The sequence below is a fragment of the Colossoma macropomum genome, unplaced genomic scaffold (assembly GCF_904425465.1).
Source record: "Colossoma macropomum unplaced genomic scaffold, Colossoma_macropomum, whole genome shotgun sequence".
Lineage (NCBI taxonomy): Eukaryota > Metazoa > Chordata > Actinopteri > Characiformes > Serrasalmidae > Colossoma > Colossoma macropomum.
Genome location: NW_023494794.1, coordinates 12104547 through 12130632, shown reverse-complemented (window position 1 = coordinate 12130632; position 26086 = coordinate 12104547). Strand labels below are relative to the sequence as shown.

At 39.4% G+C, this 26086-nt stretch overlaps 1 protein-coding gene across 5 annotated transcripts in view; it reads left to right on the top strand.

Annotated features, from left to right (window-relative positions):
* LOC118814539 (mediator of RNA polymerase II transcription subunit 13-like) overlaps positions 1–26086 on the top strand; it is a 142327-nt gene that overhangs the window by 111986 nt on the left and 4255 nt on the right. For 2 of the 5 annotated variants that reach the window (XM_036580178.1, XM_036580177.1), the window contains exons 8-29: positions 2054–2201; positions 2593–2697; positions 3181–3837; positions 5408–5621; positions 6850–6928; positions 7022–7143; positions 7569–7671; positions 9377–9597; positions 11041–11246; positions 11937–12844; positions 13556–13735; positions 14290–14513; positions 15533–15728; positions 17098–17380; positions 18008–18260; positions 18872–19060; positions 20021–20244; positions 20948–21090; positions 21647–21805; positions 21907–22071; positions 23832–23995; positions 25254–25415. In XM_036580178.1, the coding sequence (XP_036436071.1) occupies positions 2054–2201; positions 2593–2697; positions 3181–3837; positions 5408–5621; positions 6850–6928; positions 7022–7143; positions 7569–7671; positions 9377–9597; positions 11041–11246; positions 11937–12844; positions 13556–13735; positions 14290–14513; positions 15533–15728; positions 17098–17380; positions 18008–18260; positions 18872–19060; positions 20021–20244; positions 20948–21090; positions 21647–21805; positions 21907–22071; positions 23832–23995; positions 25254–25415 (5105 nt within the window). The remainder of the gene's footprint in view (positions 1–2053; positions 2202–2592; positions 2698–3180; positions 3838–5407; positions 5622–6849; positions 6929–7021; positions 7144–7568; positions 7672–9376; positions 9598–11040; positions 11247–11936; positions 12845–13555; positions 13736–14289; positions 14514–15532; positions 15729–17097; positions 17381–18007; positions 18261–18871; positions 19061–20020; positions 20245–20947; positions 21091–21646; positions 21806–21906; positions 22072–23831; positions 23996–25253; positions 25416–26086) is intronic. The other 3 variants (XM_036580181.1, XM_036580180.1, XM_036580182.1) reach the window with 3 other exon arrangements.

Below are 26086 nucleotides of genomic sequence, written 5' to 3'. Positions count from 1 at the left end.
AAGAGATTATTAACCCTGCAGTGTCTTTCCCATGAGTCAGTACTCATGCCATTTTCTAGTGATGCACCAATCCAATACTGGATCAGTATTGGACCCTTATTGACCTAATTAAACAGATTGGATATCAATCAGTTTCCATTAATTACAATAGTTTCAATCACAGATGCACAACTTCCAGCACCTCTGAGAAACAGGCAGTGGGCTTCGGGAGGTAATGGTGAATGAAATGTTGCCTGAATAGCATATTGGTACCATCTACAAGGCGGAGTAGGGAATACTCTATATATCTAGAAAAATTATCCTGTGAAAATGACAATGAAGATAATTATTTCAGCTATCTCAGATAAATGATCTTGGAATTATTAAGCCAATTATTTATTTTTTTTCAGATTTAGCTAAGAAAACAAAGTTTAATATTTTTTAAAGTAATCACTCAAAAAAAAAATCCACCATGTCCTCTCATCGGCTATTAGAGCTCCCTTTGAGGACGTTTATTTTCTTATGTAGCTCCTGAACTCATTCTAGATCATAATTTCAGAGAATATTTGGAACACAACCTTGGTAATGTGTATTTTAATCCAGATTTAAAACATGTTTGTTTAGGCTAACATGTGCCACCTTGTAGATGTAAAGTCAGAGACAGCAGATCATCTGTTGCTGCATGGTTTGTGTTAGTTATCGTCTAGTCCTTCATCAGTGGTTACAGGACACTGCCCACAGGACGCTGTTGGCTGGATATTTTTGGTTGGTGGACTATTCTCAGTCCAGCAGCGGCACCAAGGTGTTTAAGAACTCCAGCAGCACTGCTGTGTGTGATCCACTCGTACCATCACAACATACACTAACACACCACCACCATGTCAGTGTCACTGCAGTACTGAGAATGATCCACCACCCAAATACCTTCTCTTCCATTGAATAACAGGGTAAAAGGAGGCTAACAAAGCATGCAGAGAAACAGATGAACTACAGTCTGTAATCGTAGAACTACACAGTGCTTCTTTAAGTTAAGTGAGCTGATAAAATGGACAAAGAATGTAGATACAAGGAGTTTTTTTTAATAAAATGACCAATCAGTGTATTGTTTCTCATTTTTGCCTGTGGTTTATAATTGCACTGTTTTCATTTAGTGTTTTTATCTTTCCAATTATTTACTTATATTTCTGTGTAAAGCACCTGGAGATTTTATTACTAAAATTATTTTTTTTTTACATAAATAAAGATGATGATGATGATTTATTATTATTATTATTATTATTATTATTATTATTATTATTATTATTATTGTTGTATTTGAGATACTGTGGCAAAAATATTGTAAAAATATAGTTAATATATTAACAATATTTTGAGTTAGCTCAAAATCCTTGAAATATTGAACAAACAATATAAAGAATATAATTTGGTGTCTATATGATTTAAATCCACATTGTACGTTATCACTGTATATAAAATAACACAAATTATTCAAGTGGTTCCATACCTTTGAATGGCAGTATATATTTATGTTTATGTACATGGATACTGTGAAATACAAATGCCTTAACGAAGCACCAATCAGTGTTGGATCAGTGTTTTGCTTGTACTCAGAGTTCTGATATTGGAATCAGTATCGCGAGAGGAAACATGGGATCAGTGCATTCCTTCTATTTTCTACAAATGCAGTGCTTCTAATCCTAATCTGACTTTTCACTGCTGTTTATTTGATAAGCATCTCTCCCATGTCACCCTTTGTGGGTTGAAAGCTGAGATTATGTGCTTAAGTAGTGTAAGATAGCAAATCCTCGCATGCTTTTTCATCCCCGTTATCATCTCTTGTTTCATCCGTTTGTCATTAGCATTTAATTAAGGGTCGGTGAATGAATCGCAAATTAAGATACAGCTGATTGTGTTGTTGAGTTGAAGTGCCTTAGAGAGTACTCTGGTGTTTTTTTTGAAGTAGTTTGCAATGTCTCCTTTATAACATGCCACAACAAACAGTAGTCAAGCCTAAAATCAAATAAACAGATGTTGATGACCGGAAGTGATGGTGTGTGTTTTTGTGTATTACTAGGTGATAGTGGCTTTCAGACCGCAGTCTCCAGCGTCACTAGCCATGAGAGCGGCCCTGTCCACAGCCCAAAGCACTCAGAGAAGAAGCTGACCAATCAGATGGTCCATCAGGCCTGGAAAGAATGCTATGTTAACCAATTACAGCGCAAGTATGTCTTCCTTCTCTAGCACAAATTCAGACTTGTTTGTGCTCACCTGCACCATCTTCTTGTCCCATATGTGCTGCCTGTCAGAAGTTTGGGAATATAAATCAGATAACTGTTTTGTGGATTGTGGAATCACAAATCATATTCAAATGAATTAAAATAAATGTAATGAAGATGAAATAATACACATAGAGTAAGATCAGAAAAAGTAAGCTTTTCATAAGGTTTCATTCACTGTTAGCCACATGAGCATTTTTTGGTGAACTATTGGTTTAAAATTGTCTTGTGTGTAAAAATCAGTTCAGTAAATACAGAGTAGTCAGTGCTTTCAATCTTTTGATGCAAAAATACCAGACTAAGGAGTCATCAGCGCTTCTCCCTCTTGCCCACGCAGATGCAATCTGTCCAACAGCATGACGCCGAAGAAGGAGGTGTCAAACGGGCTGCCCACTTGGGACTTCACTGACCCTGGGGAGAGAGCCCCCTGCAGCTGCTCCAGGTGGGCCTTTTACTCACTGCCTTCTGCACCGTAGATCAGAAACCATTGTATATATGGTCACCAGCTCATATTGCAGATTGTGTGAATTACATTTTGTTTGTGTAAAGATACATTAAATGCCCAAATGTTTGTTGACACCTGCTCATCCAGCGTTTCTGCTGAAATGAAGGGTACGAAAACAGAGTTTGTCGCCCTTTGCTGCAGGAACAGCGTCTACTCTTCTGAAAAGACTTTACACTAGATGTTAGAACATTGCTGTGAGGATTTGATTGCATTCGGCCGCAAGAGCATTAGTGAGGTCACCGTGAGGGTTAATGCAGCAGAAGCTGTTATTGCTTTTAAAGATTTAGATTTGTAGGTGTAGTAATTGTGGGGTTTTAAGATTTAGTACAGTAGTGTCCATTGACCTCTACTCTGAGCTCTTTTGTTGACCTCATAGCGTGACGGCTATCTGGATCAGCTCCTGTGTTTTTGTCCTTGAAGGTTGAGGCAGCAGGCAAAGCAGCAGCAGGCGAGCAGCTCCTGTGCCAATGCACAGCCTGGTGCCAACCCATCCTCCTGCCCCACCTCCTCCGCCCCCTCCTTACCCCCAGCCTCCGCACCCAAATACAAGCCAGCCGACAAACCCGACAAATCTGACAAGGCTCCTAAACGGGTGACCGTAACCCCTTTCCATCACCGCCTCTCCGTGGACCAGCAGCAGTGTTCAGAGCAGGACGCCCCAGCCAGCTCCCAGCTGGCCCTTGTGCCCTTGGACCCTCCACTGGATTCCTTGCCCAGCTGCAAGTACCCCAAACCCCTGCCGGGAATCAGGAAAGGCCCTGAATCCCTCCTCCATTCCCCAGTATCGCCACTGCCACCTACGCTAAGTCCGCACCCCAGGGTGCAGGACCCTGAGGCCATGGAGGCCCCGGTGGGCTTGCCCCTCTGCTTGGAGGGCCCTTCGGTGCCCCCACCTCCGGAGATGAGTGAGACAGCGCTGTATACTGCCTCTCTGGTGCCTCGGGATGCTGGCGGGGGCTGGTGGAAGAGCTACAGGATTCCCAGGGTAGACAAGGCTGAGTTCAAGCCTCTGGAACTGACCTGTGATGTAGTGGAGAACAAATCGGAAAGCAGCAGTGAAGGCACCACGTTGAAGAGGTATATGTGCACACACGCTAGGGCTTTTGAAATAATGCCATAATAATTCCTTACGACAACCTGCCTTGTACAGTCTATGGACAAATGGACCATTAGAAATGAGCCAAAATGTCTAAAAATAAAATCTTATGTTAAAATACATTAATGTTAAGAATGTTGTAGAGGCAGCTCTTTTTAGTGAGTCAGATTAGTTTACTTAGCTCACTAATAATAACTGACTGTTCTTGTTACTGAGTCTTTAAGACTGATATATGAGCCCTGTTCTGATTGGCTGCCCTGTATTGTGCTGTCATTAAAAAAGCAGTGAGGGCTGAAACACTCATTCTAACTTAAGCATGAATGGGCAGGGCTAAACTGCTGTAGGCAGTGAATAGGTAATGTGTAAATGTCTTGGTTTTTGTGACATCACTAAAAAAATTAATGTAAAAGTGGCTGTTTTTGCAACTTAGTTTCCATATATAGACTGTATGGACCTGTGATTGAATGGTAAATTTTGAAAGGGTAACAATATGTACACACTATATCAATACCTTTTATTTCAAATAGTGAGGAAAATTCAGTTTTTCATGTGAATAATGTTGTGAAGAGAACAAAGTAGAGAACACCACTGAAGGAACTGCATTGAAGAGGTTTGCGCTAGTTTCACATCTTGGAATTCAAACTGTTCAGAAGTTTGAAATCAATATTATTGAAAATTGACCAATTATTGACCAATTTGGTTGCAGATAAAAGTATTAAACAATTCTAAAGTATTAGTAATTTGCAACTTCACAGGTTTTAAATACAACCCCATTTCCAAAAAAGTTGTGATGCTGTGCAAAATGTAAATATACACAGAATGCAATGATGTGCAAATCATTTAAAACCAACAAAGATAATACAAGTACAGCACAAAGACAATATAGCAAATGTTGAAACTAAGAAATAATAACAATTCTCAGTTTCAACATTTGATATGGCACCCAATATTCTGTGGGCCTTCATGCTATCTATAGTAAATAGATGGGCCTTGGGATGGAAAAGGTTGAGAACTCCTGCTTTAGACATCTTTTCGTTCTGTGTTTAGAGAGTAAAAAGGTGCACACTGCCACCTAGTGTACCCAAATAGCAGTTGTTCAAAGTTTAAGCCTTTGCTGCTAATAGCAGAACAAAGTGGAATAATGATCATTTATGGTGTGCTTTATTGGTATAAAAAAAAAAAGTTAATATTAATGTTTCACTCAGGCCTCATATCATTGCTGTTGGAAGAAAACCTCGTATCTCCATTTTTGTCCTTTTTCAGTTTTTGACACAGTTTGAAAATGCCTGTTGCCATTTACATTGTGTGAAAATTTCATGATGAATGGACCAAAGGAAACAGCCCAAAACAACTTGGAAAAAAGTCTGGTTCCATTGACTTACATTAAAAGTAAAGTAGGTTTTTTCCTTCTACTGTAAAGTTACCATTTTGGAGATATGAGGTTTTCTTCCAACAACAGCGATATACTCCTCACTTAGTGCTCTGTAGTGAGGCAGATGGAGCCATAATAAATCCACAGGTGGAATAAATTCGCTCATCTGTTTTTAACAGGCTTTTTGCACAGACACACAAGCGGTTTAAGATCTCAGAGGAGCGGCTGCGGGAGCACATCAGCACCTTGGGCTTCCTGCAGCAACCGGGAGTCGAGGGGCTCGCAGACCCTGGAGATGACCCGTATGACTTCAAGGAGGGGGACATTGAGTACAGCTTCCCTACATCCAAAAGACTGAAGGGCCAGGGCCGGGATCCGAACCGTAAATCAAAGGTAGGAGAAGATCATTGCAGGCTAGTGGGTGGACACTGTGCATCACATCAAACTGAACATAAAATAAGGTTTATTGCCTTTGAAATCCAGATTTTACCCTCTGTGGCAGTGTGTCTAGCTCTGGTCCTGCAGGGCCACATCCAGCACAGTGGGGTGATTTATCTGCTTAAATACACTTCATTGAATCTGAAGAACCTTTCAAATGAATCCGTAAATCGTTTGGCAACACTTTATTTTAAGGTCCAATTCTTAACATTTTATAAACTATTAGCAAGCAGTTTATGAACTACAAAGTAAATGGAATCATATAATTGTAATTGTAAGCCAGCCTAGAAATGTGGTATAAATATATCTATATGATGTGTTACTAAGATCCTCTCTAAATTAGTTATTAAATATTTGTTGACTAGTGATTTAAATATTAATTGTAATATTTCAGTTGCAAGCATACTTGACATAATGTTATTGAAGAAGTATGAGCAGGAAATAATGATCTGAATTCACAATGTTCAAACATGGTTGTAAATGAAAGTAAATGGTTGCATTTCATAATATGTGAATGGCTGATCACTGCAATTTTACAGTAAGGTACAATACAATAACAATGTTTTCCTAAATTACACTATTTTATTGTTTTTTGCTGTAAAGTCTGGGAGCTGATGTCCATTTGTAACAATTTATAACATGAAAATATTATTTGTTAGCACTTACTAAGGCAGTGGTTATTAAGAATTAAGTTCCACCTTATTTATGGTCTTCCAAGTTAATTAATAAAGATATTATAATACAAAGCAAAAGACTGATAATACACAAACACATTTATACCACATATCTAAGCTTGCTTTCAAATGATATGGTTTTGTTTACTAGGGCATTATTAATTTTGGCAGTGTTTTTCAGCCTAATCTATCACATACATAGGGTATGTAGGGTACTGAGTGCATTTTAACAGCATATATTATTAAAAACATGCAGTATTTTGTGACATATACGGAGCCCCTAAGGTTACATGTGATTTACTTTTAATAAGGCGTGGCCATAAATTAATATTTTAAGGCCATAAGTTAAGTCACTACTCATATACATAAATTTGTGGCCACGCCTTATTAAGAAATAATATACATGTCACTGTAGAAGTGAATTATAAGCCATTCCAACTCAGGTTTGCAGTGCTTTTTTCCAATATAGTCAATGTTTGGACAGTTTGCAATGTGTGTACATCTCATAGGGAGAGGAGATGAACAGCAACAATGCAGTGCCTGAAGGAAAAGATGCCATGTCCATTTTTAGCTCCGCTCCTAAATCTGGTGAGTCTGCAGTCTGAAGAGCATGCACGCATATCTTTAAAGGGAAATGAAGAGTTAGAGCTGTTCTCACTGAAGGCTTGCATGTTTTTTCAGAAGAACTGGCTCAAGATGAGTCTGGAGCCAAGGCCAACCCCCCTCTAACAAGGGAGAAGGATCTGATAGTGCTAATCTCTGACCTCGAAAATATCTTTGGGGAGGAGGAAGATGAACTCGGGGTAAGTGACTTCTTAGAGTGTATGTTTTTCAGATTCTTTGGAGTGGTGCCATAGAAGAACCACCTTTGGTTCCCTGAAGGACCTTGTAATTTTTATGAATGATAGGTGTTAAAGGACCTCCACATGGTGTAAATATTCCATACCCTTTCCTAGAATCATATAGCTAAGAATAATTTAGGAGATCCTACCAAACAATTAATGTTTCTTTTAAATTAGGTTCATTGTAGTTAACTATGTTTTAAAATAATATATGCGATCCTCACTGTAGTGTCTTTGGAGCTTCTTCTACTAATGGCCAGTGGAGAGTAACTCGTGGTGTTGTAATAGTTTAAAATAGACAAAGACATCAGTTTCATATTTTCCCAAATGTGCGTCAAACAACTGCTGAACTTTCCTTAAACTCATCCATTTCACTTCTTTTCCAGACCACTTTTCCGAATCATCAGCAGTCAACCAAGACTGTGGTCCCAGGAGCAGAAGAGCGCCCTATGGGGATTGATGGAAGAGTAGCAGTGCCATATCCCTCAAGTAAGTTAGCCTTACCTTGTCAGACAGTGGTGTAGAAAGTAGTTTTGTAGAGACAAGATGAAGTCATGGACAAATGATTCAAGACTCAGACGTTTTAGTAACTGAGACTAGAAGAAGACGAGACAGTTAAGAGTTTTGAGAATAATACTAATTAAAAACGAAATGTAACTTTGTTTATAGATCATTTTACAATTATTATGACAACCAACGCATTGCATTGTAACATTTGTTAACGCTTTATAGTAACAGGCCCCTTTTAATAACTTAAACATTATCTAATACTTTGCTAATGGCTGTTAATAGTTATGTAATTGTTACTTGTGCATTAACTAAGCAACAGAACACGAGAGGGAGTGTGTCATCGCAAAACAACATCACGGGCCATGAACACGGCATTTAATATATTTTAATGTTAGCGATTCCTTCCGCCAAATTATAGTTCCTTAACAAGAGGCTTGTTGCTACGTCAAAGTAACGAGTTCCGCTCACTGCACAGCTGGCAGTTCATTCTCCAGCTCCTTACACAGACCAACTGACAGTTTCGGAATTTAGTGTAGACTCATCTTCGGAGTCTGACCAAATCGGCTGTAGGTCAAATGTAATCTTAAAAGTATCCATTTTCTGTTTGTGCGCAAAGTAAGAAGTAAAAACTTTCAAATAGCTTGAGCATCTCTTATCAAAGTCGTTGCTTAGCAACGGCGTCTCAGTGGAGTGATACAGTGTTTGTGAAAAACCTATGATGTTATGACGAAATAACAGCATGGTTAGAACGCTTCTCAACCAATCAGCTTGCGTGGCCGGAACTGTTGTATAAGAAGTGCTATCATTTGAATTATTAGCCACATGCTTAGTGACATACGCATAATTAAAACTAAATACTTCTCATAAATACAATCACAAGTTAAAGTATAACAGAGACCCAGTTATTGATTATTTGTTTTAAAAAATGCATTCAATAATTGCATCACAAAGTAGTAAGAATCAAATCAAATACCATATATACAACTATAATTAATGATTAAGTTCTGCAATTCAATATAATGATTGATTATTCTTGTGTCACTAAGAAACTGTTAATAATTCTAATGGTACCATTTATTAATGCATATGTAGCCATTAGATAATTATTAGCAATCATTAACAAACTTTCAGATAATTATTAACTTGCTGTTTTTAGGGTCTGTTATAGTGTTTCATAAGGTTTTTGAAATTGCACACTTATAATGTTTAATCTTTATGATAAATAGGCTGTATTTTATTATAACCTTTGTATTATAATTTAAAAAAGCTGCATTATATTAAATAATAGAATAATAAAATGTATTCATAGATTGAATACTAAATGAGGAGAGCAGTTCTGCTGTTTTTTTCCACCATTAACCAATATGAGTGCAGACTGAGAAAGACTGTTTTATTAAGTTTGAATGACTTGTTGATCAGTAATGATGGAAAAAGTTATCAGTTACCAGTGTCAGCAGGTAAGGAGGCCTTGGACTTGGATGAGTCCCCTTTACCCTGAGACCAAGACAAGACAAAATAATGTAGAGTTCGAAACCAATAATTTGCAATCTTGAGTATTTCAACACCAGTAGAAAGTAAATTTAGACAAGTGAACGATAACAGTTGTTTTCTCTTTCATTTGGTCTCTCCCCCGCTCCACTTTCTCTCTCACTCTCTCTCTCTCTCTCTCCCTCCCCGCTCTCAGCAGTAGCAGAGCTTCAGCGAATGTTCCCCACTCCGCCTTCTTTGGAGCAGCACCCAGCATTCTCCCCCATCATGACGTACCGTGACACCCCCAGCCAAGAGCCCCCTGCCCCCTCTGCCGGCCTGGAACACCCCCTCAGTGCCCACGCCAACAGTCAGCTCATCGACTTTAAGATGGAGGTGGAGGACGGCATGACCAGCCCCAAAGCAGAAGACACACGGGTGAGTACAGGAGCTTGAAAAAAATTGATATGCAACATACTTCTGTACAACATACATTCATCCATTTATACACATTAGTATAAAGAACAATCCAAAATAACCTAAGCAAAGTCTACTTGAGATTTCTTAACCACTCAGTGTGGTTTGAGGCAAGTGTGTGATAATGTAGGCATGCAGGTAGCACAAAGCTAATTGTATATATAACTCTTCGTTACATTTAGCCTCATAGCTTCATAGTACAAAACTAACAATGAAAATTTCAGACACCGACATGTTGGCTGGTCAAGTAGGGGAAAATTGTGCCCAACTTGCACTTTTAATGTTTGTTATTTAATAGAATGTAACATTTGGTGTTTGGTGCTGCTCCCAAACCAGTTCTTAATATTGCAATGAGAGTTGATTTAAAGTAATATAACAATCTGTAAAACATATCGTAGTTACCAATCAAAACTTTTTTTTCTGCAACTGATGAAGTAAATATAAAATTATTGTAATCAAATGCATAATGCTGTGCTGCAAAACTGTCATACTATGGAAACAACAATGATAATGGCTGATACTGTATGATACGTTAATTAAGGTCATTTTAGTTCAATTTAGTTGACTGCTCTTTTTGCCTTTTTAAGAGCCCATGTCTTGCTTTTCTTCCCCTAGGTACACTTTGTGCGGGTTTATGTAGTAAAAATGTTTTAGATGAGCATTTTCTAACTTCATCTTAGAATTATAAAGGGTGTTTTTATTACTGTAACTTTAAAACTGATGTATGTAAATGCCCGATTGGCAGTCCTGTATTGTGCCTTCTTCAAAAAGTAGTCTGGAGCAAAGCTGTGTGTAAAAACATTTCATGACATTACAACAATGAATTCAAAGCAGGCCAATAAGCTTAATGTCCATGTATAGACTGTATAGACTGGTGAACAGTGTGTTATGAAATTTGAATAAGGTTTGCATACTACATTATACATTTTAATTCCATGAATTGAGGAAGATTTATGATCCATGATATGGACCCTTCCTAGGCTTAGCTAGAAACTTAGAAACAATAAGACTATTACACATGATTACATACAGAATGCTGCCTGACTACAAATGACTGTGTATTAATTAGGGATGTAAACAATTAATCAGTTTACCATTTTGAGTTTCCTGTTCCTTAAGGTAACAAAAGTGGATCTTTTGTTGCATCACTCTTCTTCACCTATTTGATATTGTACTCTGAGATGTAACCTTAGTTAAAATTGTTTAATTTAAATGATGATTTACTAATTTATATTATAATATGTGAAGGTGAGGGTGTTCCCTGCGAGCATTTCTCTATGTTGCACTTTATATTAGAGTAAATATTTGCTTTAAAAATAGGAAACTGGCATTCTGAACTTTTTGAGCTGAAGCCACTCTCAGTATAGAGCCCATGTTGTATTCAAGTTTCCCCCTCCTCTGCAGGACTTCTCATTTGTGTACCGTGTCCCCTCCGTCCAGCCACAGTTGGGCTCTTCAATGTTTGCCCCTCTGCGGACCCTGCCCAGCCAGTGCCTGCCCCCGCTGAAGATTCCTGAGCCGTGCTACTACAGACCTTCCTGGGCCCTGCTGCCCAAGATGGAGCACTACTGCCTTCCGAACCAAGCCCCGTTCATAAGAGACGGATATGTGTAAGTGTGGATGGAGATTCTTGCCTTTTTACGTTGGAGTGTCTAACTGCATGTGTTAATCTGAGTGCATATAAGGTTGGCAATACTTTCTCACAAGCTTTATTGAGACTTACAACTTAAACTATTGCAGTGGCTACCAGCCCTGATCCTGGAGCAGCCCTCATCTGCTTATTTTGGTTTTCTCCTGCTACAGCATCTCACACCTGATTCAACTAATCAGCTAAATAACAAGCGTTTTCTGAGCCGAAGTTTTAGAGCATAGGAAACACTAATATGTTTAAGGCAGGGAGAACTTTATAGAGTTCACAGAGTTGACCCATATGCCTAATAAACTGACCTGTGAGCTTTCAAGAAATAAAAAAAATTTAAACAAGCAGCAATGGACATAGGGGGTATCCTTGCAACAGCAGCTTGCTCTGTATGAAGGGTTCTCCAACCTGATCCTGGATGGCTGTATTGTTTGGTGACTTTCCATCTCCAACGCACCTACTAAACCGTGCAATTAGGTCGTAAAACAGAAAAACAAATACAGTTAATAGTTAGGTGCATCACAAGCAAGGAAATCACCATACGGCCGGACTGCAACCCTCCAATAGCAGAAAAGGGTACCCCAGCTCTATATCCCATTGTTATAACCTCTCGTCATTGTGGCTGAGTACTTGATGTCATTCTTTCTTCTTTTTTCTACAGCAACGTCCCCAGCATCAGCACCCTACAGGACCAGGACTACAGCCAAATGAGTGCTGGCGCCGCCTCTGTTGGCACAGTGGGTGGAGTCCTCCCTTCTCCAGCCACGCCACGCTTCTCTGTCCCCACGCCTCGGACCCCTCGCACTCCCCGTGGCGTGGGCACAGCTAGTGGGCAAGGTTCGGTCAAGCAGGATGGCACTGAGCTGAGCTCTCCTGCTTCCACACCTTCAGCCAGCCTGCCACTCAGCTCCGTGGAGCCAGTGCCATGTGGGCCGGCCTTGCCAGAGGCCCACAGCCTCTATGCCATCCTGCTGCTGTCTGACTCCGTCCTGGACATCTTCAAGGACCGCAACTTTGACAGCTGCTGCATCTGTGCATGCAACACCAACGTGAAGGGTGCAGACGTGGGTGTCTACATCCCGGACTCCACACTTGAGGACCAGTACCGCTGCATGTGTGGTTTCAGTGCCATTGTCAACCGCAGACTAGCGCATGGTGCTGGCCTCTTCCTGGAGGACGAGCTGGACATCTTTGGCCGCGGCTCGGAGGCCGGACGTGCTGCCGAGAGGAGGCTGGCGCTATGTAGGAGGGAGCCGTCAGCCGGCACAAGGCGAGGGACGCAGGAGCCACCCATAGCAGTTTTGGGCCTGATTCAAGAACAGTGCTCCCAGCCCATCTCCTCATTGGCCTCGCTACATAAGCCCGCTGCTTGCTCTTGCCGTAGCAGACAGGGGGCGCTCTTGCAGAGCTGGGCGGCTGACCGGCTGTGGGCGGACAGCAGTGATGCGTGCGTGGAGTGCTATAACGCGCTGGTGCAAGGTCTTCAGTATGTGGACAATGCGGCAGGGGGAAAGGTGGAGCAGGCTTTGGTGAGGAGCACCGCCCTACACTCCTGGCCTCAGACGAATGGTAAGCATAAAGCCACAGTCAGGCCCAAACATTAATATAGTTTTCCTGGTGAAAAAGCCAATTCACCTGAAAAAACATGAACACATGGAAAAAACAATTCACCATTACACTGCAAATCTTGGAAGAATGAGCTAATAGAAAAAAAAAGGGTGAGCTGTGGTCTTATCTCTATCTCTTGTCTCCTCAGTCATCGTCGCTCACAGTTGCAATACAACAAACTCGCTAGCTAAAGTTAGCAGTCTTGACTTCTCCAAAATTGATCACAGGCCTGCCCAGAACTGTATAATTTTTGCTTCCCTCAAAGAAAATGTTGAGGTAAAAGTCCCGTGTGACAGCTGATTTTCTAAGTCAGGCCTTCTGAACAGTTTCAGTCAAGCAGATTACTTTAGCTTCCACCGGAACATACACTATGGGCTGGTTTCACAAAGTCAGATTAAGCCTGAGCCTAGACTAAATGGGATTTTTAGTGGTAAAACACTATTAGCATTGCAATGTAGTCCATGATTAGGCTTAAATCCCCTACTAATTAAATTACATGAATTCAACTACTCTATCCTAATTGAGGACTTTTGAAGCTTCCAGATACATACAGGTAACATATTTTGTTTTTACTTTGAATGTTGCGGTTTTACAGTTAATGCAGTAAATCATTAAACTTAATTTACTGTTAATTCAGTAAGATGTAATGTGTGAATTTTTGTGCTTCCACAGTGTTGGACATCAGCATGCTCTCCTCTCAGGATGTGGTGCGGATGCTGTTGTCCCTGCAGCCCTTCCTGCAAGATGCCATTCAGAAGAAGCGCACTGGTCGGACTTGGGAGAACATCCAGCACGTTCAGGGACCACTCACGTGGCAGCAGTTCCACAAGATGGCTGGGCGTGGCTCCTATGGTCAGTACACAGCACTTTCGGGTTAAATCTCTTTTGTTTATTCTTGTTAGCCCATAGTGTTTTGATTGACAGTGGATCATTTGTATGTGCAATGTGTGTAACCCTTTTGTCCCCTGTTGTGTGTAACTCCCTGTTGTCGTGTGAGTAGTTCCAATACAATAGCCTACTTTAGATGTTGGTCTTAAGTGAAGTGCTTCAGTTTAAAGAATAGCTCGTTTTAAAGCTTAGTAGTTTTTATAGAAAAAAATGTTGGATTGGTATCGGTATTGAGTGATATGCAAAGTTTAAGTCTCGGTATCTGGAAAGAAAAAATGGTATAATTTCATATCTAAATCCCATATTATCTAACAATGATGTTGCAGCATGTCTAATGCAGCTTTTTAATGCACATGTTGCGTTCTGAGACCTCTCCGTGCCCCATCTACCCACTGAATCCATTACTACTCATTGTTCCGGACCCTCATAATTTACAAATTTAGAGCTGATTTTGAAGCTCCATGGTTACCAAGGTAATATAATTTCTCACTGGATTCTTTTGATGTGTTGACCATCAGGTTCGGAGGAGTCTCCTGAGCCTCTCCCCATCCCCACACTGTTGGTGGGCTATGACCGAGACTTCATGGCACTGTCCCCTCTGGCTCTGCCCTTCTGGGAGAAATTGCTCCTGGAGCCTTATGGGGGTCAGAGGGACGTGGCATATTTGGTTCTTTGTCCTGATAATGACCCCATACTCAACGGAGCAAGAGCCTTCTTTCAGGAACTCAGCGCTGTTTATGAGGTACTGGAATTTACATTCATGAACCAGGCTAATGCTCAAGGTGGAGAGTAGGGCTGCACCACATAGGCTGGTGATGGGCAATATGATGATATCGGAACATCACTATTGCAAATAATAATATTTGGTGATAACAATTATCAAATGATATATTGCACAGCCCTATTGGAGAAGATACACAATAGACACGGTAGATTTATTATGGTTTAGTTTTACATCCCTGATTAGCTTTTCAACTTCTAAATCAGCTTTTAAGGTTTAATTGCTAACTTATTGAACATTTTAAGGATGAAGAAAAGACTGGTGAAGCAGCACCAAAGAGTTAGAATATTTTACCAATTAATATTTCTCAGGGACCTACAGTACAGCTTACAACATGTTTCTTAAGAATTTTATTAGCATTTTTTGATCTTATACATTTTATACATCGCTAAATGCCTTAATAGATCTAGTACTGTGTTCCAGTTCACTGGTGCACCATAGCTAAATATATGGTGTAATATATGGTGGCATCTATTAAGTTTCCTCAGCAGAACACCTGATTTAACATTAAGAAGCACTGGTAAGCCAAACTAGAATTGGATGATAACTACAATTAATTCTGGGCTGCCATATTAGAGAGAGGAGAGCTGAAAATGGTTGCTAACACTTGTTATATTACTGTTATTTTTATTTGTTTTAATATTAGTGTTTTTCTGAGATTGTAAGCACTTTCTGACCAATTGATAGCTTATAAATATAATTTTAAACTTTGCACAGTTATTTATCTATGAGTACTTTTCACAAATGAAGATGGTAGTATGGTAGAAGGTATTAACTTTGGTAGTACTGAAGAAAAACTTAAGGGTTCAGTTACTGGTTCCCATTACTTCTCATTCATTTTGTTTTGTACACCACTGACAGCTTGTCTGATGGCTTCTGATGGAGGTTCTGAGTGAACAGCTGAGACTTTTTAGTACTTTTCACAATTAAAGCTGAACAATTTTCTCTTCTCATTCTAACTTTTCCTCTGTGTATCTCAGTCATGTCGGCTAGGGAAGCACCGTCCGCTGGGTCGAGTGTCTAGAGATGGCATAGTGCATGTGGGGTCAGAGGAACTGGAGAAGCTGGAAGAGGACATGGTGGACGAGTGGCTCACTGGACCCTGGGCTGGACAACACCAGGAAGACCATCTCAGCAAACTTAAGCTCTATGCCCAAACCTGCAAACAGAAGCTAGGTAGCTATCAACTTGTGCCCAACTTTAAAATCAGTGTAACTAGAAATCATGACGTTTTCCTTCAGTACCGTGACATGTTTCTGAGTGGAACACTACTTTATATAGGGTCTCTAAACATTATCGCTTGATGATAGGTGGGAATTGTGGGAGGGAAGCGTGAAACATGATGTTAATAATTAATATTACTTTGAAGGCTGTCAAACGATTAAAACAATTAGTTGTGATTAATCGCATTATTTTGTATAGTTATTTAAAATTAATCGTGTTTCTCTTATTTCCTCAAATTTGTCCCTAAAGAAAGATTGTTTTTCTACTGGAAAAGCAGTGCATTTTTTATAGTATATGAGTAGACAAAATAAGTGTCATCAAGATGTGTTTGTTGCTTTCCACTTAAGGTGGAGCGGCAAAGTCATCTAAGAAGCTGGCGAATAGGAAGCTAATTTTAGCTTTGTGGAGTTATCTTTAAATAAAAGAGAAAAAATCGTAAATTCGAAGTAGGAAAATTCTTTGGTGGCTTTAAAAAATTACTGTGATTTACAGTTCATTGCTTCACCTTTGATGCTATTCATTATTTTTCCATGCTTGCTGGTGGATGGTGACAGTCAGAAATCAGAAGAGGCAGGGAAAAGTCTTTTAATTCTGAAGGAAATTACAGAAAAGCATGAATTTTGTATTTTGATTGAGTTTGACGGTGATACTGTTGTACCTCAAATTCAGTGAGGGTAATTGACATGTAAATGCGAAATATTTATCAGATATCTGGGACACAGTTTGATTTGCATCTGAAGATCATGCTAATCCCATACAAGATGAAGCAGAGAACACTGATATTTGTCCAAAAGTATAGGTTCCTGAGTCACAACTGATCCAGCCTTTGGGTTCTAGCATACCACAGACATTAATTTCCCTGTAGGTAATAAAATAATAAAGGAACAGAAAACCTGTTGACTTGAAATGCACTTATAATCAAAGCCACTGGGCAGGTGCTGATACATCTCCTATATACTATATATGTGGAGCTCTGTTCTGTATTGCACATTATTCAAAAAGCACTCTGAGCTGAAATACTCATGGGTGGCGCTAATCTGCAGTAGGGTGAATAGGTGGATATATGTAAACGAGTTGGTGACATCACACAAACGATGAATTAAGAACAGGCTGTTTTTGCAGCCTAGTTTCTATATATGGACTGTGTGGACTGCGGAGTGAATGGTATGTATAAACAGTGTTTACATGAGAGGAAAATGCAGTCCAGAAACGTCAAGTCTGGACAAATGTTTCAAGCATATTTCAATGCATGGCTCATAATGGAAGTATAAACCACCTGAAGCTAATATAGCACATTGACATATTAATGTTCTCTTTCCAGTGCCACAGCTCTCAGCCCTGTCATTGGACAGCAGTCTCCTTCTGCCCCCAAAGCCTCAGCCCAGTCCAGCTCCCAGCCAAACTGCCCAGTCTGCTTCTTCCAGCCAGCCCACCCCTGACGCAGATACAGCAGCAGTAGCCCCCACTTCAGGAAACACACCCATATCCACACCCACGGGAACCAGCACGGGGCAGACCGGCTCCACTGAGCAGGGACAGAGCGAGACCAAAAGTGTCCCCAACTCCGCACTGAACCCAAACCAAGCAGCAGAGGGTAGTGAGAAGTAAGCATATGCAGTCATTTGTAAAAGATCAAGTTTCCACAGTTTCTCCCTTTTTGCTGGTGCTCAGCCAAGACATGATTTATGTCTGCCTGTTGTAGCGCAGTTATCAAATGTGTCAAAAGTGGGGAAGATTGAGAATATGGACACCATTCAACATCTGTTTTGAGTTATGCAAAATACTTTTGTCCAAGTTCAAACCTTAACAAACTACATGCACGGTTAACTGTCATATGTGCTGTCTGCAGGGTTAAGATGCACAGAAGTAAATCATTTAATTATATTGACATAAGCAAGTCTGAGATCACTTAACAACTTGACTCAGTTTGAGGCGTGTCTGTGATGATTCATGCTGTAAACAAGGTGCTAATTAGTGGGTATAAGCTTGCATTACTGGTTAGCTACATCAGCCTTGTGGCTCCTGTATGAAACTATAGAAACAAACTTTAAATCTTGTCTGATCAACTAGATCTTATATGCAGTTTCATTGAAGTATAAATCCAAATATCCCAACACTATCATAGACCTTTGGTATGTGCGTGATGAGTAATTTTGAGTTGGGATTAAATTAATTGTAAACAAATTGTAAAATTTGATAGATGGAGCTCATCAGTATAACTCTTCTCACAGTAACTCAGCAGAGCGAGAGCGAATTGGCATTCCAACAGTGGCGGAATCAGCGGACAGCCATGTCCACCCTCCGGCCATTGTACTGTACATGGTGGATCCCTTCCTGTGTTCGGGAATGGGTGCTGGGTCAGGGGAGGATGAGGAAGCAGAGGAGGTGGAGTCGAGCAGCGTCTGGCTGCTGTCGCTTTTGCGCTGCTTCACGGACATGCTGAGCATGCTGCCAGAGAGCATACAGCCAGCAGTGGTGCTGCAGGTCAGCCTACACAAAATTATCCACGTGATCACTGTTGAAAGTGGACCTCTTTTCCCCGAAAGAGAACATTTTTAGAACAAACTTTACAAAAAATGTATCTTCGTAAGTGAAATCTAGTGAATACATCTAATATTTCTCATTATTATAAGCCAAATTCACTTATATCTAGACATTTTTTATGTGTTTTAAGTCATTTTAAACCACCAAATTGGCAGATCATTTTCCTTTTTTTTAAAAAAATATGCTGGAAACAAGAATAATGGTCTTTTTCCCTTAACAAGTAAAAATGTTTAGAAATAATTAAATTAATCTTAGTACATTCTTACAACAATCTCAAAAATGAGAATTAGATATACCTACTAGATTTAGATTTAAGATGATTTCATTTACCAAGGTACAGATTTTTCCAGTGACATTCTTAACTATTGGCTCATTTGTCATTAAATTTTTACAGTTTTTATGTGAACAGTTGCTAGCATTTTCAAAGTATGTTAAGAACATAAAAAAAAATATAAAATAATGAGGAGGTTTCTTATGACAGCAACAAATGTTAATGTATATGATGTAGTATTTAGGTATTCTTTATACATCCATGAATTGTTTTGGGTCAGGTGGTGCCGTGTCAGTACCTGTTGCAGCCGGCCAGTGGAGAGAGTCCTCTCTACCTGCAGCACTTGCGCTCTCTGGCTTTCTCCGCCCACTCGCAGTGCAGACGACGGCTGCCCACGCAGACGCAGATCAAATCTCTTACTGGTTTCGGCCCGGCTGCCACCATCGACTTTCTGCTCAAGAGCCCAGAGGTGAGCAAAGATGATCACCCTTACGTTGGCAATATGCTGTCAACAACTACATTTGCGTGCACACATATGGTTCGATATTAGTCTGACAAAGACTACTAGTCTAAGATATAACTGTGTAATGAACATGGTTCAGTTAAATACGTAATGAAGGAAATGTTTCACATAGTAGTTAAGACTTTGCTGGTGGTCATGCAAAAGAGACCATAAAAGGATTAGTCCTTTATATATATCACGTGTAAACGTCTTGGTTCGGTCCAGTTTCTTACATTAACTAAGGACTTCGTCAGGCTAATGTGTTCCGTTTAAAAGTAGCGATTTTCTCACAGGTCCAGTTTGCCTTTAAAGATGTGCTTTAAATTGCCATTTGAGGAAAAAAATGCATTTCTATGAAAAAAAAATTGCCTCATAACAAATGCCATTTAAAGCGCATCTTACCCGATCAGTATATCCTGTGGTAAGCCCAGTTAAGCTGTGATTCTTTGTTAAGAATTTGTCTATTTTACCCCATTGTGCTCTGTTTACGCCATAGATTCAGTGTTGGAATAATGAATAAAAATTAATGCATTCCAAGTTTATTCATTACTCATTACTTCTATGTTATTTCTTGAAGCAAACAAAATTGTCTGCCAGTATAGTGAGATAATGTCACATAATAAAATGTAATTAAGTAAATAAATGTCTAGAAATAAGTTAAATAGTCTTAGAATATTCTTATCTTAAAATGAGTAATACTTAGGTATACTGACTAAATTTAAGATGATTTCACTGGCTAAGTTATTTTGTGTTGCAGTTTAGATGGTTGTGCCCCCTGGGATTCGGAAAATGCAAGGGCATTCCTTTAATGTATTTAAAGTGTGCACTGTGCTGTTACATGCAATATTAAAGAAGTGTGAGCACTGAGTGTATTCTGTTCACATCACTGTCAGTGTGACTGAACTTTATTGTCTGTGTCTTTGGCAGAACCCCAGCTCTATGCAAGTGTATTCTCCCCCCTTCATCCTGGGCCCTACGCGTAGTAAGCTGCAGGAGGCAGGAGAAGTGTGCTCGGAGGCTCCTGCCCGGTACAACATACTCTTTGTTGGCTACTGCCTGTCCCACGACCAGCGCTGGATCCTGGTGTCCTGCACTGACCAGCAGGGGGAGCTCCTGGAGACCTGCATTATCAACATAGACGTCCCCAACAGGTGGGAGCTAGCACTGACCACGTCTGGTCAGAGATTACTTGCTTTACACAAGAATTCAACTGTGGGTTCTATAGTACCAAAAAAAGACTTGTAACAATAGCAGAATCTTTTTTGATGCTATACAGACCCATTTTTAAAACACGGTTCTTTAAACAATATGTTTTCCATCATTTAAACATGCAAAGATCCGTTTATGCATTCAAATGGTTCTTTGAGTTCTATATATTACCATTGTCTCTACTAATGAACCTTTTTAAGGGTGTAATTAATTGAGAAGTGGCTACATTTGAACAAGAGCTGGAAACAAAATCCTGGGACGATTGATAGCACAACACATAATACAGTTTTTTCCAAGAAATTATTGTGTGAACAGAAGCAGATACATTACTGGGAAAGTTTCCTCTTAACTTATTTTCACTTAGAAAATCAACAAAACACATCATTTGACCAGGGGCAGCCAAACTTGTGCGTTTGATTTCTTTTTAAAACGAAAACATTTGAGTTAAAAAAAAATGTGAAAGCCTGGTAATGCCCCTGTTTTAAGTGTAAAAAAAAATATAAAGTTTAATATTTCAAATTAATTATTCTATTAATATTCATTATATTATATTGTATTGTATTATATTATATTATATTATACTATATTATAGTCAGTGAGTTACACACTATATCTTTATTTTTTTTATTTATTTATTTTTTGCAGGTCTCGGCGTCCCAAGTTCTCCCCACGCAAAATAGGCCTGCAGAAGCTGTGGGAGTGGTGCATTGGCATCATCCAAATGACAGCAGTGCCCTGGAGGATTGTAATTGGCCGTCTGGGTCGATTAGGTCACGGGGAGCTGAAAGGTGCGAGTCATTTGTGCTATTTGTGCTTTCTGTCTAACCACATTACTGTTCAACAGATGCAGGCTACTTTAAGGAACAGTTTGGTGAAAAATCTAATGTTAATTTTCCTCTTAGCCTGAATGTCATTGATCTGAACTTTTCAATTTTGCACATTCTAATGTACAATTACTGTTTATTTGCTGAATTTGACATATTGTGAAAAAAAAAATAAAACCTGAACCATAGCCTGTGCAAAAAATATAGCATATATTATATTTTATCTTGCCTATTTTCCCAACATGTTAAACTTGGGAAATAAATAGAAATCCTGCACTAAAATTTGCAGAGAAATGACTGATTTAAGTGTTAATTTCATTTAAAATATCAAAATAACACGTAAAGAAAAATTGGTGTATGCCTGTATTAAGTTTCTGACACTGTATTCCATGAAATCTATGCAAAAAAATGTAGGGAAATTTGTGAAAATTAGTTGTTTTTGCTCTTCCTTCTAAAAAGCAGGCAAACCCCATATATTGAAAGCATATAAATAACAGTTGACTGTCTCTCTCTGACTCAGACTGGAGTCTCCTGCTGGGTGAACACTCTCTGCACTCGATCAGTAGGCAGCTGCGCGAGGCGTGTCGCATGTGCGGCATCTCAGCTGCTGACTCGCCGTCCATCCTCAGTGCCTGCCTCGTCTCCATGGAGCCACAGGGGTCCTTTGTGGTCATGCCAGGTAAGAGCTGCAGCAGTTGAGTGAATGATAAGGATGAGGTCTTTCGTCATCTCTCACTATGAAATCACAGAGAATGACACTCTGTGTGTGTATGTTTGCAGATGCTGTGACTATGGGCTCAGTGTTCGGCCGCAGCACAGCGCTCAACCTGCAGACGTCTCAGCTAAACACTCCACAGGACGCCTCCTGCACCCACATCCTCGTCTTCCCCACTTCTTCCACCACCCAGGTGGCCCCCAGTTCCTACCCCACCGAGGACAACCCTGGTACTGAAAGACCCTCATGCAGTTTCCTATAATTTTAAATACTGCTGACCTTTAAGGAATATTCTGGTGTTTTTCAGCCTAATCTGTATTTTCGCCATGGTCCATTAGCACAGACAATAATTTCCCTTTACTTGGAAAAGAACAGAAAACCCATTTACTCAAAACACACTTATAATAGACACCAATTGAGTGTTTCTCATTGGCTTCTATTGTAGGCTTGTTTTGAGTCAAGGAAACGCGTCAAAATTATCGTCCTCGGTAATCGGCCATACAAAACAGATGTAGCAGATAGAGATTAGGCTGAAAAACATCGGAACATTAAATTTGAATGTGTGATAATTCAAAGTTCTAACTTTGGATTTACAAACAGAGTCGAACAGAAGCATATGCAGCACTGTACAAATGTCAGAGACCATTTATTTCATTTCCAGTCAAAACAGACATTAAGTACAAGTTATTTATTTTTTCAGGATTTCTTGATATTTTTCCAGGTATGTAAGATAGTCCCCTGGCATAGAGAAAAGGGGAAGTCAAAGTAAAAAAATAAGTGAAAAACAGGAGTTTCCGAAACTAGGGACGGAGGAAATGGGACCCCTAACAACTGTGCAAGACCACCAAAACTTTTCACCATCAGATAATCAGAAAATCAGAAAAACAAGCTCAATTCTTTAAGATGTGAAAAAATCCACAGACTATTCTATCCAACCTTCCATTGTAAGATGACATCTCAGCACTATAGGTTTGGGTTACTGAGAAAAGGGAATAGACACAAAAGTAGAATATTTGCAAATCAAGCAAAGTCTCAGAACAATGGGCTGACCACCCCAGAGTCCAGACCTCAACATCACTGAGTGTGTTTGGGATTACTTGAATCATAAAAAGCAGAAAGTACAACCAACTTCTAAGACTGAACATTGGAAAAATATCCCTGTAGATTTCTTTGAAAAACTGGAATCAAGTCTCCTGAAAAGAATGAAAGTTGTAGTAAAGGCAAAGAGTGAACATGATAAATACTAAACAGATGGATATTTTTTACCATTGAGGCATCTGTGTAATTTTCTGTTACATATGTTTTCTGCTTTTTTTCTGAGCTAAAAAATGTATAGCTTGTAGTTAATAGCCATTTTGTCTGAAATTCAAATGAAATGAAACAGTGGTCTCTGACTTTTACTCAGTACTGTATATTGTTGCTCTCATAACAAAAGCTTGTATTTTTGAAACAGGAGAAGAAAAAGCTTTTCATAGCTCAAATGCTTTTGTGTTAATTTAACACAATTTTATTTTGAGCAATTTTGGATCATTTTTATTGGTCTGTTTGTCATGAGATGCTCATATAGTGTATCTCACAGGCTTTCAATAGTGTATAAAAATGACTACAAATGAGATTTTGGAGTTCCGAAGTTTTGATATGACTGCAGCACTATAACATTTTATTTCTTTGGTTAGTATTGATGAATACTGTTGATGTATTGGAATTCCTGTAGCTACATGATTCTGATTAGGCCTTTAGAGGAGAAGTTCATTTGCTTTCTAATAGCCCATGTTAACATTATCTAATTATCATGCTAATCTTACTACAGTCATGTCTAATTAGCCATATTATAAATCGCTCAGTGTACACTGGTCTGCCTACATGTTTTGTTTTGCTTACTGTTCAACTTACATGCTATAATGCTACCACTAGAGGTTGCTATGCACCCTCAACAAGATCGACTCGTTGGCTGTTAGGAAGCCTCACTCTCTTCTCCTCACCCCTCCAGATGACATGTTTGGCCTGCCGTTCCCGGATGAGTTGGAGAATGACATTGGGCATGATATGATGTTTTTTACGGGGACACTGCACCCTTCCCCCAACACTTCGCCTGTGCCGTCCCCTGGGTCCCCCTCTGTGATGGGGGTGGGCTCCCACTTCCAGCACACACGGGTTAGCATTAAGGGACTTTATAAAACATTCATAACTTACTCCTAAGTACTGCATAGGCGTTTATGATTGCTTATAGTTGTCTGCATAACATCGCTGTTGTAACGAAACCTTGGGTTTCGAGAATGTTAACCTTCTTAAAGGGCTCATATCGCACATTTTTTTTCTAGTGTGTTTTTTTTTATTATTTCTGTAAAAAACAGTAATGACATTTGTGTAGTTTTATGTAGCAAAAAAACATTGTAATTCATTTTTACATGACCATTTCCCAATCTCTATTTACCCCTTATAATTAAACAGGTTGCACCTTTAAGGCTGAGATATGTAAATTTGCACTGATTAGCTGCCCTGTATTGTGCCTCATTCAAAAAGTAGTCCAGGCTGAAACTCCCCACAGTTTCATTGTGAAAGGGTGGAGCTAAACAGATGTAGGCTGAATATGTACAGTTCCCTTCATGATGTCTGGGACAAAGGCATAGTTTTTGTTTGCATCACCACAGTTTTAAATTTGTATGCCAACAATTAACATGTGGTTAAACGGCACATTCTCAGATTTTAATGAAGGTGGTATTTTTATACATTCTATTTTTACCATGTAGAAATTACAGTACTTCAGTACTCTGCCTCCCCCATTTTAAGGCACCATAATGTTTGGGATGTAGCAGTGGTATGTATGGTAATTAGTCATGTTTAGTAATTTGTTCCATATCCTTTATAAATAAAAACAGAATTATGCCTTTGTCCTAAACATTATGGAGTGGACTGTGAATGTAATTCAAGAAATGTAAATGTGGCATCACAAAAACTATTAATTCAAAGCAGCTGCTTCAACAATGTTTACATGTTACAAACTCTGTCTTTAAGAAAAAAGCTTGGTTTTCCATGATATGGGCCTTTCAAATTCAGTGTATGTTCATGTATAAAGATTTTATTCCCAGTAATTTTGGACTATTTCTATTGGCCTTCTATTTGTGGAATGTTCACACGATGTAAAGAGCAACTGCCTTTTTCAGGTGACGCAAAAACACAACTGAAACAAAAATGAATTACAAGGTTTTTGATGTGACAGCGATGATAAACTTTCTTTGTCTAGCTGTGACTTTTAATTGAGCTATGTGTATGCTATAAATGTTTTATGAAGCTCTTAAAAGAAGCAGGGACCTTCAACTGAAGTGTTACCAAAACAGTTTTATGTCCCTAGTGGCTACTATACTGTGGTCATGTGGGTAAACTGTGGGTGTGTGTAATGCCCTGTTTGCAGAGTCAAGGAGAGCGGTTGCTATCCCGTGAGGCTCCTGAGGAGCTGAAGCAGCAGCCTCTAGCTCTAGGCTACTACGTCTCCACTGCCCAGGCTGAAGGGCTTCCTCACTGGTTTTGGGCCTCCTGTCCTCAAGCGCAGAATCAGTGCCCACTGTTCCTCAAGGTAGGAACTGAGAACCATCTTCAACTGCTCTGCACTTTTTCCCACTCCTTAAAGCTGATGTATACTTACGCAAACATCCACACAAACATTTGTTTTTACATGCAGAGATGGGGTTTGCACTGAATCAGTTCCCACTGTTCCACAAAGTAGGAATCAGAAACTATACTGAACTTTACCTTCTGCGAATACGGCCTTTTCCCTCCTTAAAGCTTTGAAGATGCCATATTTCTTTAAAAATGCATATGGACATGTTTGCATAGAGACCATGGAAGTATTACAGGATCTGTAGAGAGTTAGCGTTAACATTAACATTAGCACCTATTCATTTCAGTGGGATTTACTTTGGGTTTGTTGACGCAGAAGTCCTGTTTCCTGGCCCCTGGATCTTTGGTTCATGAGAAAAAATTGCCAATGATAAGTCATAAATTTCATGTGACTAACCAGGGTTCTTTGTGTGATGTCAAAGAAGAACCACTTTGGATCTTTAAGGAAACTTTCTGTGGATGGCTATTTGGATAACCATTTTTGTAAATGAGAGATGTGTGAAGACTGAACATTTTTTCAAACAAAACCTTCAAAGAAATTTAAAAGTTCAAAGAAACTCCAGGTTCTTGGAAGAACCCTTAAATTGCTCTAGAAACTTTACAATGTGTGAAGTTTTCTTTAAACCT